At 42.2% G+C, this 14,106-nt stretch overlaps 1 protein-coding gene across 3 annotated transcripts in view; it reads right to left on the minus strand.

The window, feature by feature from the left end:
• The window catches only part of tncb (tenascin Cb), a 53,668-nt gene that overhangs the window by 4,531 nt on the left and 35,031 nt on the right, over nucleotides 1–14,106 (minus strand). For 2 of the 3 annotated variants that reach the window (XM_072664500.1, XM_072664499.1), the window contains 10 exons: nucleotides 9,189–9,461; nucleotides 6,736–6,858; nucleotides 5,310–5,453; nucleotides 4,044–4,163; nucleotides 3,666–3,809; nucleotides 2,869–2,999; nucleotides 2,275–2,407; nucleotides 1,002–1,153; nucleotides 411–507; nucleotides 145–306 (listed from right to left, as the gene is read on the minus strand). In XM_072664500.1, the coding sequence (XP_072520601.1) occupies nucleotides 145–306; nucleotides 411–507; nucleotides 1,002–1,153; nucleotides 2,275–2,407; nucleotides 2,869–2,999; nucleotides 3,666–3,809; nucleotides 4,044–4,163; nucleotides 5,310–5,453; nucleotides 6,736–6,858; nucleotides 9,189–9,461 (1,479 nt within the window). The remainder of the gene's footprint in view (nucleotides 1–144; nucleotides 307–410; nucleotides 508–1,001; nucleotides 1,154–2,274; nucleotides 2,408–2,868; nucleotides 3,000–3,665; nucleotides 3,810–4,043; nucleotides 4,164–5,309; nucleotides 5,454–6,735; nucleotides 6,859–9,188; nucleotides 9,462–14,106) is intronic. The other variant, XM_072664501.1, reaches the window with a different exon arrangement.

The following is a 14,106-nucleotide window of genomic DNA, read 5'->3' on the forward strand; positions in this document are numbered from 1 at the left end:
TCAAAATTCCATAGTGAATGAGCCAAAAGAAATCCCCCAAAATGACCTGGAATTAAATCAATGACTTCCATTGAAAATTCAGAAGGTTTGGTCCGACAGCAACAACATGTTTTTATGTGAATGTCTACAGAGGTGTAATTTTACCTGCGGTGCCGCTGTAGCCTCCAACGTGCACCTTATAGCGGGTGCGTGGTTCAGACACAGAGAACTTGTCATACTGAGCGTACGCCGACTCGCCCTTGTCTCTGAGATCCACTCGCAGCTCATACTGGCCCAGAGAGGTGATCTTATGCAGGTTGGACAGACCTGGACACAATGAGAGTGAATGAGTGTTAACACAACGAGCAAAGAGATTCACCTCAATATCACAGAGGAAGTGCATTTCAAATGTATTATCCCACAGTTCATACCAAGCCAGAACTCGTCATTCATGTCTCCAAATCCTGCGGTGTAGTTCCTCCAGTTCCGGAAGAAGTCCACTTTACCGCTCTGCCTTCTGACGAACACCTGTAGCAGCATATATGATAAGGTCAGGTTTCCGTTTTTAATACTAGTCATCTTCTAACTATACAGTGGCATCAAAGTTTGGGCTCTCCTGGCCAAAATATCTGTTACTGGGAATAAATAAGCGAGTAACAGCTTATTTAAGCAATAACAAAAAAGGAAACCAGGGACCAGGGAGACCCAAACATCTGCATTTTGCTTTTGCTAAATATAAGGTCATCACTGCTGCTGATACTACTATGATAAAAAAAGTACTGCTGACAGCTAGAAGCCAAAGATAGAAAGCTTTCTCTCAGCCATATCATGTGGTTAGAGCTAGCTGTTGTATAAACTGCAGTAATTTGCATGTGTTAATAGGCAGTGTAGGTGCAGAGTCAAAGCTGGCGTAGGCATCACTGCATTAATTACATAGGTTCACTCGAAGCCACAATGCAGATACATGATAGGGACAATTGTGAGTATTCAGAGTTAAGGAAAAGTGGAGGTTAGTTCCTCACCATCCAGCCGCCTCCATCTGTGGTCATGTCACAGTAGACCTGCAGTGGCTGACTCTCATCACCACGCAGGTAAATGGTGTACATTCCAGAGGTGGTGTCCCCATTCAGCAGAGCCTGGGAACAGTCCTTGGGGTGTCTGTACAACACTCCGACTAGAACACACACACAGAGATGAGGCTTAAGCATTTTTGGAAAATGTTTGGATCAAATTAAAGGGGTATGTAACGTTCTAGGCTATGGTAAAGAGGGGTTGTAATGTTTTGGGCATAGTATAAGGGATTTGTAAAGTTCTATGCCACAGTAAGGGAGGTTTGTAAAGTTCTAGACCACAGTAAGGAGGATTTCTAAAGTTCTGGGCCACATTCAGGAGGGTCTGTAAAGTTCTAGGCCATATTCAGGAGGGTCTATAAAGTTCTAGGCCACAGTCAAGAGTGTCTGTAAAGTTATAGGCCACTGTAAGGGGAATTGGTATAGTTCTGGGTCACACCATGGGGCTTTGTAAAGTTCTAGGCCACAGTAAGGAGGTTTGTAAATGTCTAGGCTATAGTATGGAGGATTGTAAAGTTCTAGGCCACAGTAAGGAGGTTTGTAAATTTCTAGGCTATAGTATGGAGGATTGTAAAGTTCTAGGTCACAATAAGGAGGTTTGTAAAATTCTAGGCTATAGTATGGAGGATTGTAAAGTTCTAGGCCACAGTAAGGAGGTTTGTAAAATTCTAGGCTATAGTATGGAGGATTGTAAAGTTCTAGGCCACAGTAAGGAGGTTTGTAAAGTTCTAAGCCACAGTAAGGAGGTTTGTAAAATTCTAGGCTATAGTATGGAGGATTGTAAAGTTCTATGCCACAGTAAGGAGGTTGGTAACATTCTAGACTATAGCATGGAGGATTGTAAAGTTCTAAGCCACAGTAAGGAGGTTTGTAAAGTTCAAGGCTATAGTAAGGAGGATTGTAAAGTTCTAAGCCACAGTAAGGAGGTTTGTAAAGTTCAAGGCTATAGTAAGGAGGTTTGTAAAGTTCTAGGCTATAGTATGGAGGATTGTAAAGTTCTAGGCCACAGTAAGGAGGTTAGTAAAATTCTAGACTATAGTATGGAGGATTGTAAAGTTCTAGGCCACAGTCAGGGAGGCACAGTACACAGTGTGGTTGAGACTAACTGGCTATGCTGCCCACCTCACAACTTTTAGTTTAGCTTGTGGTGGGACTCCACAGCTCATATGTCGCCCCTTGGCCAGTGGTAGTCATAATGTTGTACTCTATGTGTGCACAGACTTACTGGTAGTGAAGACGGTGGAAATGATCCGGCTCCTCATGGGGCCAGAAATGGCCTGTAGACGCACAGTGTATTCGGTGGAGGCGCTCAGCTGACCCATGTTGTAGGACGTGGATGTGGGGCTTAGAACCACTTCCTGAAACAGGACAGCATGATCAGTTACTGCACTGAGGCGACCCCTTAAAATACCCTACAGTGTATTGGAGAGAACCAAATCCAGAACCAGTGAAGTACTAAAACAGTGGTTCTTAACTATAACAATTCATTTCCAGTCAAAACGGACACATTTCAAAGTCCTCCCAAAAACATTCAACGATGTTAAGGTCTGGACTGTGGGGTGGACTGTCTAATCCACTGTTCTGGTCTTGTTGGATTTGATTGTTGTTCTTTTTGGTCTGTTTTCATTTTTCTGTAGAAGCTTCTTGATCAACTTTCTTATTTAGGTCGATTATTATTTTCTATCTAACGTCCTCAGAAATATCTCCTGAACATAAGTAGCTTGAATTTAATAACCATTTTGACTGCATATATATATATACAGTATTGTCAAATTATACTAAATTGTATAAGGAAGGATTCTGGAGGTTTTCCACTGACCCGGACTGCACCATCAGCAGACTCGTAGGTGAGGATATAGCCGGTGATTTCGGCCCGCGGCGCTGTCCATGTTAGCATGGCACTCTCAGTCTGGATGTTGCTGGCTGCCAGGTCCTGAGGGGCATCCACATCTGCAGCAGAGAGCACACATTTAGGATTGGCATTACTGCTAAATGTATAATATAATAAGGCATAAGCAGCTTTTTAATGGGCCCAGGGCAAAGTAAATAGACCCTGTGTACAAAATTAACCTTCAATCATTAGAAAAAGACAATGCAGTTACTCAATATAGCTGTGTCTCAACCTGACAGGCTCTCTTGTAGGCTAATGATCATATACACTATATGGACAAAAGTATTGGGACATCTGCTTATTCATTGTTTCTTCTGAAATCAGGAGTATAAAAAATAGTTTATCCTGCTTTTGTTGGAGTAACTGTCTCTTCTGTCCAGGGAGGGAGGCTTTTTACTAGATTTTGGAGCATTGCTGTGAGGATCTGATTGCATTCAGCGACAAGAGCATTAGTGAGGTCAGGATGTTGACGAACTTCTCAAATCATCCCAAACGTACTGGATGGAGCACCATCATTCCAGAGAGTCAATAGGTTCATGTTTATCCTCTCCAGAGAGTCCTGTTCTATTGGCAGTGCTTTTCTACAGGCTGTGTGTGTGTGCATTTGCACATCTGTGTCAACAATGGGTGCAACTTAAACTAGCTTAATGCATTTATCAGGTACTTTACTTTGCATTCATTCTACATTTGGACATGTGGTGCATATGTGTGTGTATGCGTGTTACCTGTGGTGAACTGTGTGGTGGTGGCTGCACTCTTGGCTGCTTCTTTCACTGCATAGACTTTAACAGTGTACTCAGTGGCAGGTATGAGTGAGTTCATCTCGAATTCCACAATGTTCCCAGACACCCTCTCCATCACTGGAGGCACTGCAAAAAGAATTTGATCAAACTCTGCACTCAGCTATGGGAATACCTTTTGCCTTGACATACAGTATTAAACCAGCTGTTGCTGGAGGGTCATACACTCTTCTCTAGAACTTGATGATTAACTGAGGACATGGCTCAAGCATGGTAAATCAAATGAAGCATGAAACTGCAGTGCACAGGACACTCAGGCCTTTACGTTTCAGAAGGCATGGTAGGGGTGATCTGTAGAGTTACCAGTGTCTGCGCTGTAAGTGATCACATATCCGTCCACTGTTGCGATGGTAGGCTGCCAGAGCAACAGAGCCTCAGTGTCTGTGATATTGATCGCTGTGAGACCTCGGGGCTTATCCAGAGCTGATAGGAAACACATACAAACACATGCTCAGATTTGATCAGTTCATAAGTAAGGGAAAAATCACATCTCATAGAGGACCACAGTAGTTAATATTATTTTTATGTATTATAATTAGATCAATATCAAATCAGTGTTGAGTATGGATCAAGTTGTTGAGTATATATACGTAGAGTTTTTGAATATGGATCGAAACTATATTGAGCACTAATCAATTAATTATTGAGTACTGGTCAAATAGTTTTGATGATGGATGAAGTATTTAGTAGTTATTGAATATGGAATAAATTGTTGGACTTTATAATGGATCAAGCAGTAATTAAAGGTGGATCAAAGTAAATGAGTATGGATAAGGTCGCTATTGAGTTTGTATCAAATGGAGAGTTAAGTTTGAATCTAGTAGTTATTGAGTATGGATCAAACAGTAATTGATGATGTATCAAGTAGCCATCAATCAAATAGTTTTGATTATGGATTAAATAGTCATTAAGTATGGGTCAAGTAGTTACTAAGTATGGACCAAGTAGTTATTCAAGATATATAAAGTAGTGAATGATTATGGATCAAATAGAAATAGTATTTGAGTATGGGTCAAAAGGTTATTGAGTATGGATCAAATAGATATAGTTTTTGAGTATAGATCAAATAGTTATTGGGTAAGGATTAAATGGATACTTAAGTATAAATCAAGTAGTTATAAAGTATGTATCAAATAGGTATAGTATAGATTAAATAGTTATTAAGTAACTATTTAATCTATATTAGTATCAATTACTAGTATAGAGTATAGATTAAATAGTTATTGAGTATGGATCTAATAGATATAAAGTATAAATTGAGCAGTTATTGAGCATGGATGGATGTATAAAGTAGTTTTTAAGTATAAGTCAAATAGTTTTGATTATAGATTAAATAGTTACTGTGTATGGATCAAGAAGTTATTAAAGAGGTAGTCACTGGATTTGGATCCAGTAGCTCTGACTATTGATCAAATAATTGTTGAATATTGATCATAACATTGTTGATAATTGGTAAAATTGTTGATACATTACTTATTACAATATATTAATTAATCTAGAATTGATGTGCTTGTTTGAATCAAGCACATGTAATGCATTTTTCGGTGTGAGGTATTTTTTGTGCCGCACCTGTTGTAACTCTTTCAGACCCTGGCTCGCTCTCCTCCAGTCCCTTTACGGCTGTGACGGTCACCTGGTAGGTCACTCCAGGGGTCAGGTTGGGCAGCACTGTGTGGGACTCTCCTCCATCAACTGTGATCGTCATAGGACTGCCTGCAGGGCGCGATAGACAGCCAAGTTTTAACCGCTGAATGTGGCTGATTCAGGCACTTGATGCCAACAGCCACAAGAGGGCATCACTGTCTAAGAAAACTCTGCGTAATGACAAAGTGTCAAACTGAGCAGGCAGGCGCTGATGGGTAAAGCAGACGGCGGTGATAGACGACATCCACTAACAGGCCTTCATAACTGCGGATATGCATGCATGCTCTTCTGATCTGAAAACCTGAGCACATTATTCCGAGGCCAAAAAGGACACTGTGTTTCTGCGTGGGAGATTAAAGACCTGACATTTTTGCTAATATATCATACCAACTTTTCAAAGAAAGGAAAACCACATCAGGTTTCAGGAATGTTTTATGTCAATGTTCTGGGAATATTTAAGATCGTCAGTCACATCAGATGTGTCTGTGTCTGTAAAAACTTGGATTTGGGTTCAAGAAAACTGCATTATTTCTTACATAAGAGGCTGTGTGTAATAAATCACAAGGCCTGACATTCCACAGTAAGACAAGTCATATTTAAGAAATATAAAAAAGACATATAAGAGCAGTTATATGGCACACATGGTGTATTAAAGTGTGTGTGCTGTCAGTTCAGTAGCTGCACAAAAAATGGTTTTGTCATCTCCTGAGTTAGCAGGTTTGCTACCGACACCCTTGAGAATACTCTGAGTCTACACCAACCGTCAGATGGAGAAGCACTTACACAATATGAAATATAATTCTGCGTAGAAGGGCATGCTGCATGAGGCAGTATGTCATTTCCCCCATTTTAGTTGTAGTTACGTTAAATGTCACTTATAACTGTGTAGTTACACATTAACAATCATGTAATAACAATGTAACGACTCTATTGTCTGTTACAGATGCATTACAGAAGTACAGCTTGTGTAATTGACTCATGTTATGACATGCAAGTTCATCTTAATAGCTCTTACAGGACAATCAGCAGTACATATAAATACAGTTACCTTTGTCTTATTACACATGTATAACAATGTAACAGCTATTAAGATTTACAGTGATACACGTGTAATTACACATCCAGCTGTACCATTGAATACGTCACCAGTAGTATTAGTACCAATACATTGTTATTATATCTGCGTGAGTCAATTACACAAGCTGTACTTCTGTAATGCGTCTGTAACATACAATAGTGCACCAGTTGTTACACTGTTATTACATGATTGTTAATGTGTAACTACACAGTTATTACACACACGTAATATAAGTGGGACAAACTGTACAGTCTTTATATGGTGGGAACTTACCGCCTTGTATAGGCACGTAGGTGACCCGATAGCTGTCCACTCTAGCTCGGGGCACAGTCCAGTGAACAGTGGCAGAAGTGTCGGTGACCTCAGAGAAGCGGATGCCCCTTGGTGTTCCCAGGCCTTGCAGGAGACGACACAAAACACAGGACAAACGCAATTCATTAAAGGTGGGTGAAAAGTATCTCAAGCCAGTTGAAGAGCACAGAAATGAGAACCAGTCCTCAGTCACCCAAAGACCTGAACAGTCTTTTTCAGAAATGTAGAAAAGTAAGATATTACGATACCAGCTGACAGTGGTATCGAGGTTAATATCAAGATGGCTGAGAAGAACAGTGGAAAAACCACAGATGAGAAACGCACACAACAAAGAACACAGGCCTCACGGCCATTTGTCAACGCCGGGCCGAGGAATCTTGCGTGACAGACACGGGGGAGATTAACTTGCCCCATTACAGGAGCACAATGGTGAGACATGCCAGCGTCACACTCAAGAGGAAAGAGAGGCCCCCTGGACAGAGCCGGACGACCAGAGACAGACGCACATTCAGGACAGACACGGAGCGGTTTGCTCCGTCCAATGGATAAGACCCGTGACTAGACGGCCAGTTAAAGACATCAGACGGAGCAGGGAAGATAGAGGGAAAGAGGGAGAGAGAGAGAGAGAGAGAGAGAGAGAGCAACAAAGGAGAGGTAATAGGGTGGAAGAGAAAAAAGAGAGATTTGAGTACATTTGAGGGTCCTGAGCAAGTCTGTGGAGCTCACTTTTCATTGCATAGGCAGTGATTGTGATCTTTGCCTATAAAATCTGCTAGATAATGTATATCCTACACTACGGGTATATAAACTAGTCACATGCATCATTTCTTCTATAACACTTGTTCAAGTTCCCTTTGCCTTACAATGCCGAACATACACCCAGCCCGCTAGCGAAAGCCTTTCGAAGCTAAACGCCACTGCAAATATGGGTGAAAATGGAAGAGAGGCTTAGGGGTAGGCCGGCTGAGGAACAGTGGCGCTGTCATTGCGGTGCAGGGGAGCTGGGGGAATGGCTAAAAGACTTAAAGCTAATGCTAAGCAAACTGTATAAGGGAGAAGGGCTGGTTGGACGCTGTGTGAACGTGTTCTAGGCTAAAAGCTATAGACAACCCAGCTGACTGGCCACAATCTTTTCAGCTAGCTAGGAGGAAAACAGCACTATGCGATAAGGCTTGAAAATAATTGCAAAAAAATAAATGTTCTTGTCACAGTGCTAGGCTAGGCTATGCTGTGCTACATGGCTACTGTGATGTGGCTGCTGTACACGGGGATGTAAACCAGCCAATAAAAGCAGAGCTCTTCTTCTCTTCTTTTTCTTCTACAAGCCCACCATAAAAGAAAGATTACTGTGCTTCTTTCTCAGAGTAAACTAACAGGGTGGTAAGTAGGCCTGCTAAACCACATCTGAGCACTTTCAGCCCGAACCAAAGTCACATGCTTACTATTACATATATCTAAACACTAAACAACTTTAAATACTCAATAAATGCATTATTTGGCACCCCTAAAAATATAGCATCAGTACAAAAGTCAAGCTCTGGGATTACACCAGTAACTAGAGAGACTTCCTGTCTATTTGAGAAGTGGGATTAAGCTCTGCTTATATTGCCCAGCAGTCCGAAGTGCCACTCTGACGGAAATCACTCACAGATTTGAACCTATGCACCCTACAGTTGTCGTCCTGGAATGTAGAAATGTCAATATCATGTTCTGCTTGAACACGAAGCACAACGTTAGCGAAGGAGTGGACTAAAATAGACAGGAATTCTCACCAGGGAGTGGTGTGAACCTTACCTGACAGAATTGGCACTGTCAGTAAGGCAAGGGGACTCGTAACCAAGCATTACAGAAACCGGAATCATGTATGGGACGATATCTTTGTTTAGGGAACTTATTTAGATAGTATTTCCATTACACTACTGGTTGATATCCTTCCTACTAGATAGCACTGGACTGCCAGTTAAATCCATTAGTATATAAAGTAGTGGTTCCCAACCCTGGTCCTACAGTAACCCTTAATTAGCATATGTTAGTGTTTTTGCTGTTCTTACCACCCCCTCTTAAGGTGAAGTCGGTGTGCTAGAGCAGGGAAAACACTCAAATCTGCATGGTAGGGATACTCTATTGCCAAGGTTGGGAAGCTCTGCCTAAGCCTGACTCAGGACCAGCAACAGAAATGTCAGGAACACAGATATGACACATAAGACAAACGAGGCTTGACACAGCACTGAACAAACACTCGCAAGAAGAGGTTACTTTCTAGACTAAACAGACTGTCTACATAGCTGAAATCATCTTGTGAGCAGCACTGAAATCACTCTGAAGGGACGGAGGTGAAGTACCAGTTAGGTCATGGGTCAAGTTGCGCCTTCATTGGCTTGCAGCAATTGCTTGTAGAAAATGCAACCAAATACCTGTTCGAGCTACGCCCAAAACGGGCTGGAAGTTCCGTCCCGCAATTATCCCAAAGAGCTCGATTTGGTACTCTGTATCCTCAACGAGACCAGAGACCACTTCTGTTCTCTTGTCTCCTGATACCCTCATCTGCTTTGACTCGGCCAATCCGTTAGAATCAGTGACTTTGATAACAAAAGTTTCAAAGGTGTCCTCTGGAGCTGTCCATCCCAGCGTAAAACCGTCCGTCTTGACTTTGGAGACGAAGAGATGATCCACCTCCGGTTCGGCCTCTAGACGTATAAAGGAATACAGGTGTTCTTCTGATGAGCTCCAAACATCTTAGCTTTTAATTAAAGCAGTCATTTAGATCTTTGAACCCTCAGGCCCACACCTGGTTATTTTGCATGCTTCTTTGGGTTAACGGGTGCTACATTAAAGGTAAAGGCAAGAACATGGAAGGTGGAACATGCAAAGAGGTTCTGAATAGATAGTGAAACAACTGAGAGAATCTAGACCATCCATTCTATCAAGAACACCAAAGACACAGAAATGTTAGTAAGAAAGGTAATGGTTCTTTAAGTCTTGGAAAGTATAGTTACCATTGAGTATCTCAGTTGATGAATTTGATACTACACACACTATATGGACAAAAGTATTGGGACACCTGATCGCCTGTTGCATTTTCCGCAACTGTCTCTGCTATTCAGAGGAGGCTTTCTACTAGATTTTGGAGCATTGCTGTAAGAGTTTGATTGCATTCAGCGACAAGAGTATTTGTGAGTTTAGGATGTTGGATGGTCACCACCCTACCTCGATAATTCCCAACCTTCCTAACTCATTCCAAAAGTATTGAACGGAGCACCAGCCATATATATCACTTTTTACCGCTCTAGTCCACGCCTGGCATTCGACTTGGTGCAAATAGGCTCCTGTTTATCTACTGCAGGAAGTCTTATTCTATTTGCAGTACTTCTACAGAGCTAGACAAGCTAATTGTGTCAGAAATGGGTGCAACTTAAAGTAACTGATTGTGAACAGACACATTCATACATTTGGACATGTAGTGTAGCACAATGTTAGCCCTTAAATTCTGTCTTCAAATAAGAGTTCTGTAGAAGAATTACGCTTTTATTTAACATGCAACAAATTTTGTTGACGGAGAAAGAAGAAGAAGAAGCCCGCTGTTCCAAATGTGGCATTGGTTTACGATCGGATTTTGGGAAAAGCATCTTCTAAGACAAAATAGCATTTGAGAAACCTCCAGGGTGAGCTGAGCAAACAAATGATCACGCTTTAAACAAAGGCCTTTGTTGCTGCCAACCCAAGCTGGTTAAGTATTAAATCTCAAGGGCTTGCTGTCTAATTCCTTTGGTCTCCAGAAAATCGTGCCATTACCACCACATAAATGTGGTCGGATGCAAAAAGTCTGATTGTTCTCACTCTCCAAGCCGTCTAAGGTCATTAGCATCATGGAACATGATCTACTATGCAGGAACCCTTCACGGCTTAGCATAAGCTTTCTTCTGCGCATGGATAGACGTGCAAAAAGTGAGTGTAACAAAATATCCTTTGATGTGATCCATAATTCATCATGTATTGTTGGTGGGATTACTAGTATGACTATCATCATGAAGTGAAGCCTCGCAGCTTAATCCTCTTTGTGGCAGTCAAATACAGTAGCGCGAGAAACAAGCGAGTGAAGCAACCTGAAACACCATTAACTTTCTGTCCCTCCATCTGTAGCCTTAAAAAGCTCTCAGTTTAATGACGGCCGTTCTGAGTGCAGCATTACATAGAAAGCAAAGCATCCCCCCAGTTATTATCTCAAGCCAAGAAAAGAGCCATTAGATCCACAAAACAATGAGTACATTGAAACAGCGAAGCTAAGTGGGCATATAAGCAAGTGCTCCAAAGCACTGCAGTAGTATGTCAATGTTTGCCTTCATTACTGAGGAAAGGTTCTTCTGGTGGATGGTGGAAGTTTCAGATTCAACAGCCATTGTTGCATCCAACCCAGTCAACACCACACTTAGCAAATCTCTTGTTGTCGTCCTTAACTAACCCGTCCTATTCAGCAGTTGCTGTAACTCTTCTGAATACTACAGCAAAGACGAGAGGGCCTCCAAACACTTGACCGGACTGGACCTCTCCTTCCTCTCCAGCTCAGGATGATGTGAGAATCACTAGCTACTTGTTGCGAAGGGAAGAAGTGGTTGGAAATGAAACCCAGCGAGGACAAACCCTGTGGAGCTGTCACTCTTCATTAGCGCAGAGCGCTAGCTTGAGAGAACTGTCAGTAGGAGTGTTGGAGGGGGGTTGATGTGTGGGCGTTTTAAAGAGTGCTAACATGTGGTAGCCACAGATCACTTTCATCGAGCTGGTCTCTGCTAAGTCTCTCAGCTCGGACAAAGAGCCGTCTGTTCCTGGAGGAGGAACAAGGCGCCAGCTAACCTGTGGAAAAAGGGGTTCACGGGCGTTCATGCTAGCATTACTTAAGGCGGTAAGATTGTAGCATGCCAAATTATAGATAATATAACTGGGTCACGACTAGAGTCCTTCTGAAGAATTTCTGGAATTCACAAATGGTTCTTGGCCTGGGTGTATGGTTCGAGGAGATGGTTTTAACGGGTCTAGAACCTTTACAATGTTCCTCACACATTATTAACAAATGGTAAAGTGTCGTGAGGTACCAAAAGTGGTTCTTCTGTAATATCAGTGCCTATATATGCTTACCATACACCGATCAGCCATGACATGAATACCACCTAGACTGTTTTCCATCTGTTTCTCTGCATAATTTGTTCTTCAATGGTCAGGACCCCATAGGACCACCACTAAGAGGGTAGGTATAGTGTTTAAACACTGTGTCCACTCACTGTCCACTCTATTAGACCTAGTTGGTCCACCTTGTAGATGTAAAGCTCATCTGTTGCTGCACAGTTTGTGTTGGTCGTCCTCTAGTCTGTGGTCATCAGTGCTCACAGGACGCTGCTGCCCACAGGATGCTCTTGGCTGGTTGGTGGACTGTTCTTAGACACTGAGGTGTTTAAAAACTCCAGCAGCACTGCTGTGTCTGATCCACACATACCAGTGCAACACACACTACTAACACACTACCAACATGTCAGTGTCACTGCAGTGCTGAGAATGCTGACCCACCACCCAAATACTACCTGTGGGATGGGGAGGTCTTGACTATTGAGGAACAGGGTGAAAGGAGGCTAACAGTAAGTTTGCAGAGAAACAGATGGACTACAGTCAGAAATTGTAAAACTACACAGTGCTCCTATTTGGGAGGTGGAGCTGATATAATGGATGACAAGTGTAGAAACAATGAGGTGTTGTTCAGGTTATGGCTTAGCGTCCTGCACTAAGATGGGACCGAGTTCAAATTGTGTGTTTTAAGTTGGATACATTTGGTCTGCTGTTAGATTGATTTCAGCTTAATCGGTTTGCCTTATTCATTTCACCGATTAGCATGCACACTGTCAAGTCGACCACGACTGTGGCCCCTGCAGCCTCTGCTTGACAAATGCCAAGAAAATGTGTGAAAGTGAGGCTGGAGAATGAAGGCTGTTGCAGAGTTCGAAAACCGAGTCTGCATACTGACGAGATCTTTAAGAAGAAATGACAAAAACCCCTTGGGATCGCTTTCCTGGCAGGCCGCTCCTGCCCAGTCGGCATCTTTATTTGCTGAGTAACCAAGCAAAGCTGAAAAACTGCATCTTGGAGCTAATATCTAGTGTCAACAGCAAAATGTAGTGGGCTGTGGAGCTATCACAGCTACGTTGTTTGGAAACATTTGTCAGAATGATCTTCTGTCCTGGGAAAGAAGGGTTTTGTATTTGCTATAGTGGTGCTGGTGCTTAAATGCAAAACACGATGCACTGGCATGCCTACAATGCATGTTGTAGTCTGTGGCCCATTAAAAATAAAAGGCTATTATTAGCCTGACTTTTCTTTGGCTGATAGGCATAAATAAGGCTGTGATCATGGAGGGAGGTCAGCCTGTGCACCTGCAGGCTTTGTCTGTGATTAGGCAGAGCAGAATGTGCAGGGCTTCATTATGCTGTAGTGCAGGTGTGCTCTGAATGTGTGCATGCTCCAACTCGCAAGTGTGGTCCAGTATGACATTAGCGCTGGATCTACAAAAGCCGACGTGAAAGGGTGGCTTGTGGTTTTTGGTGGTAGCACTCTTACAGTTCAACAGAAAAAAAGAAAATGTGGACATATTAATACTATATGGACAAAAGTACTGGGACACCTGCTCATTTCTTTTAAAGTCAAAGGTTTGAAAAAAAAGAGTTGATCCTGCTTTTGTTGGAGTAACTGTCTCTACTGTCCAGGAAAGACGGCTTTCTACTAGATTTTGATTTAGATTGCTTGAGGATTTGATTGCATTCAGCCACAACAATGTTAAAGCTGTCAGGATGTTGGATAATCACCATTCCCACCATTGATCATCTCCTCAACTAATTTCAAAAGTACTGGATGGAGCACCAACCATCATTCCAGAGAACACAGTTCCACTGCTCCACAGCTCAATGCTGAGGGGGCTTTATACCCCTCTAACCCACACCTGGCCTTAGGCATGGTGCCAATAGGTTCATGTTTATCTGCTCTAGAGAGTCCTGTGTGTGTGCATTCACACACCTGTTTCAGCAATGGCTGCAGCTTAAAAGAAGCTGAATGTAGGGGAAAATAAAGGGGTGTCCACAAACATATGGACATATAGTCTATATTTATCTTTATTGAGCTAATAGATATGATTCTAAAACTGGATTGGTTGAACCATGTTCAAAGGCACATAAATCTATATTAACACACCAAATTTTTAAAAACGCTTATGCTGCTTGGCAACCATGGCCTACTGTTAGCAGTCTGTATAGCTTAGCATAAAGATTATTATTGCAGTAACTATTAAAGATTAAATGT

The sequence above is a fragment of the Salminus brasiliensis genome, chromosome 20 (assembly GCF_030463535.1).
Source record: "Salminus brasiliensis chromosome 20, fSalBra1.hap2, whole genome shotgun sequence".
Lineage (NCBI taxonomy): Eukaryota > Metazoa > Chordata > Actinopteri > Characiformes > Bryconidae > Salminus > Salminus brasiliensis.